General features: G+C 56.8%; 1 protein-coding gene across 1 annotated transcript in view; it reads left to right on the top strand.

Annotated features, from left to right (window-relative positions):
- The window catches only part of OTUD7B (OTU deubiquitinase 7B), a 21,581-nt gene extending 19,416 nt beyond the window's left edge, over positions 1-2,165 (top strand). The window contains 1 exon segment of the mRNA XM_009272565.2: positions 729-2,165. Within this exon segment, the coding sequence (XP_009270840.2) occupies positions 729-2,036 (1,308 nt within the window). The 3' untranslated portion in view covers positions 2,037-2,165.
- The last annotated feature ends 800 nt before the right edge of the window (positions 2,166-2,965 follow it).

Below are 2,965 nucleotides of genomic sequence, written 5' to 3'. Positions count from 1 at the left end.
CCAGGGCAACCGGGAGCCGTTGGTTTCCGGCACCTGCCACCTGCCTTGAGGCGCACGGTTTGACTGTAGTTTTCCTGGTGTTGGCCCTTCCCAAATCTCCGTGGTGGTGCGTTGGCAGACGGTGGGAGCCGGCTTGACAGGGACGGGGGTAGCCGCCTTGACAGCGTGAAGGGGTTCGGTTCCCCCCCCCCCTTTTAAGGAGAAAACTCCCCAAACTTAAATACGAGCTGTTTTGGTCTGTCTGAAACTGTCGAGGTGTCACCTCTGTAGCAAAGCTCCAACGGGGGACGTTTTGGTTGCGACCTCCTTAACTGGCCACGTGCTCTCAGGTGCTTTGCTTAGAAATGCCGTCACCCGTCCCCGTCTCGGCCTTATCGACGTACGAACCGTTGATGTGAAGGGATGGAGGATGCCGTTGACCCCAGGGAAACGGCTGCCAGCCGTGCCCGCCGCGCTTGTGGGTGACCAGAGGGGGAATTTGTTGGCCCCCTCCTCACCGGTAGCGCCCCCCTTTTTCTCCTCTAGCTCTTCCCCTGAAACCTCCAGCAAGTTATAGATGTTTATGGACGTGCAGGACGGCTGCTGGGGACGCGTCACACTGAGCGTGTTTGAACGTTGTCCCCTCCGTTCTCCGAGCAAGCGCCTACTTCTCCGTTTCGCCCTCAGCCTGAAAATCCTTATCTGAGGAACTTACTGGACTTTGATATCTATGTTTTCTTTCTCCCTAGGCACCTTTGGCCCAGCCGGAATCCCCTACAGCCTCCGCGGGCGACGATGCTCGCTCAGCTGCCGAGTCGGGAGAGTCGGACAAGGAGTCGGTCTGCAGCAGTTCGGCGAGCAACGGCGGCAGCAGGGCTTGCAAGGACAAAGAGAAACCAAAGAAAGACCGAGAAAAGGATAAGGAAAAAGATAAAAAACGGGCAGACTCGGTTGCCAATAAGCTGGGCAGCTTCGGCAAGACGTTGGGAAGTAAGCTAAAAAAGAACATGGGTGGCTTGATGCACAGCAAAACTATCAAGGGAGGCGTGAGCAACGGGCAGGGAGATACCTTGGAGAAGAAGAAGAAAGGATCCTTGAAGACAAGGAAAGGCAGCAAAGAGGAATCTTCCCAAGGAGACTTGTCAGCTCCTGTGGAGAAAACCTGCCCGGGTAAAGCAGCCCCCGAGAAGCCGTCGGACCCCTACAAATACAGCAACGACGTCAGGCTGAGCCTGAGCATCCTCCGGGCCGCCATGCAGGGAGAGCGCAAGTTCATCTTCGCCGGCCACCTCAAGACCAGCAACCGGCACCAGTACCAGGAGGAGATGATCCAACGGTACCTTCTGGACGCCGAGGAGCGCTTTATGGCCGAGCAGAAGCAAAAGGAGGCGGAGAAGAAGGCGCAGGGGAGCGCTGCCCCTGCCAAGAAGCTGGAGCCGGAGGTGAACGCCCACAAGGGCGAGGAAGCGATGCTCAACCCCGCTTACCCCCAGCCTCCCCCTGCGTACGCCATCCAGGCCCCGGATCTGGCCATAAGCGCTAAAATAGCAGCTTTTCCCTCCGGCTATTCGGGCGTTTTCACCTTTCCCAGACCCTCCACGGTCAACAGCGTGGAAGGGTCGCATCCCCCCAGCTATCAAGACAGCAGGCGGCAGGTAGCCGGGGGGTCCTGCAGCAGCCTCCCTCCCTACGCTACCTTACCCAGACATTGCACCCAGGCGCAGCCGAGCCCCTACCAAACCAGCCCTTCCCACCTGGGGAGGTTTTCCCCCACGGACATGGACGTCCATCCCAGCTACCCGTCGGAGTGCGACGGCTCAGCCTGCCTCCCCCCGCACAGCAACGGCTACAGGGAATACCTCGAGCAGGACAGCTCGCAGAAAGGAACGCCGGCGGACAAAACTAAAAGCCGAGTTCTTTATAACGTTCAGCAGACCAAATGCAAGCAGCCGAACTGCAGTTTTTACGGGCATCCGGAAACTGGGAATTTCTGCTCCTGCTGTTACAAAGAGGAGCTGAAACGCAAGGAGCGGGAGGCTCTAGTGCACAGGTTCTGAGCGCCCTGCCCCAGCGCTGATCTTGGGACCCACGAAAGATGGGGAATGCAATAATATATATATTTTATTTTGGGTTTGGTTTTTTTTTAAACTCCCCCCCCCACGCTCCTCTCCCTGTCTGTGGAAGGAGGGAGCGGGTATTTGGCCAGACGGGACTGAGAAACGGGATTCGGCTGGTGTGACGGAGGTGATGCAGGAGGGTGGCGGGAGGGAGAGAGAGAGGGGGGAGAAAAACCAGCCCCCCCCCACCTCCTCCTCCTCCTCCTCCTCCTCCTCCCCGAGACCCTGCGAGAGGGAGGAGGATGCTTTTAAAGAGGCTTCTTCTGGCAAGGGGTGACCGGGATTAGCGGAGGGGGGGCGCAGGGGGGGGGGGGAGGGGGCGGGTGGGGGGGGGGGGGGGGGGTGTCTTCAAAACGATTCAATAAACCAGACCAAAGCTTTCGGAGAAGGCGAACGGGGAGCAGCGCCCCGCCGCGTCCTCCCAGCTGGACTCCGATGTCACTAACTGCCCAGAATTGAGCGGAAAACACCCCAGGAATTTCAGTTTGAACGTCACAGATCTTTTTAATTGAGCGAGTTGTTTGTTTTGTTTTGTTTTTTTAAACACTGTTTTTATTTTGTATTTCTTTTTGCTGGTACTGAGCGAAACTTAGTTGGAATTGGACGTTATTGGGGTTTTTTTGTTTTGTTTTGTTTTTTTCAATTGAACTCATCCGAGCCCGGCCCCGTCGGATGTCTCCGAGCATCTCTGAGCAGCGGGCTCGGGGCTCTGCCCTTCTGACGGGCTCGACTCTGTTTTTAAAATGTTATTTTTAAACTCTTCTTGGGGTGGGAGGGAGACGGAGGGGGTGGTCACAGTGCTCGAGTGGTTTTGAGTTGTTTTTTCCCTGCAGAAGTACTGTGCAAAACCGTTCCCTTCGCGGTACGGT

The sequence above is a fragment of the Aptenodytes forsteri genome, unplaced genomic scaffold, assembly GCF_000699145.1.
Source record: "Aptenodytes forsteri isolate BGI_AS27 unplaced genomic scaffold, ASM69914v1 Scaffold110, whole genome shotgun sequence".
In the NCBI taxonomy this organism is placed as follows: domain Eukaryota; kingdom Metazoa; phylum Chordata; class Aves; order Sphenisciformes; family Spheniscidae; genus Aptenodytes; species Aptenodytes forsteri.
This window is presented reverse-complemented; position numbering and strand designations above follow the sequence as displayed.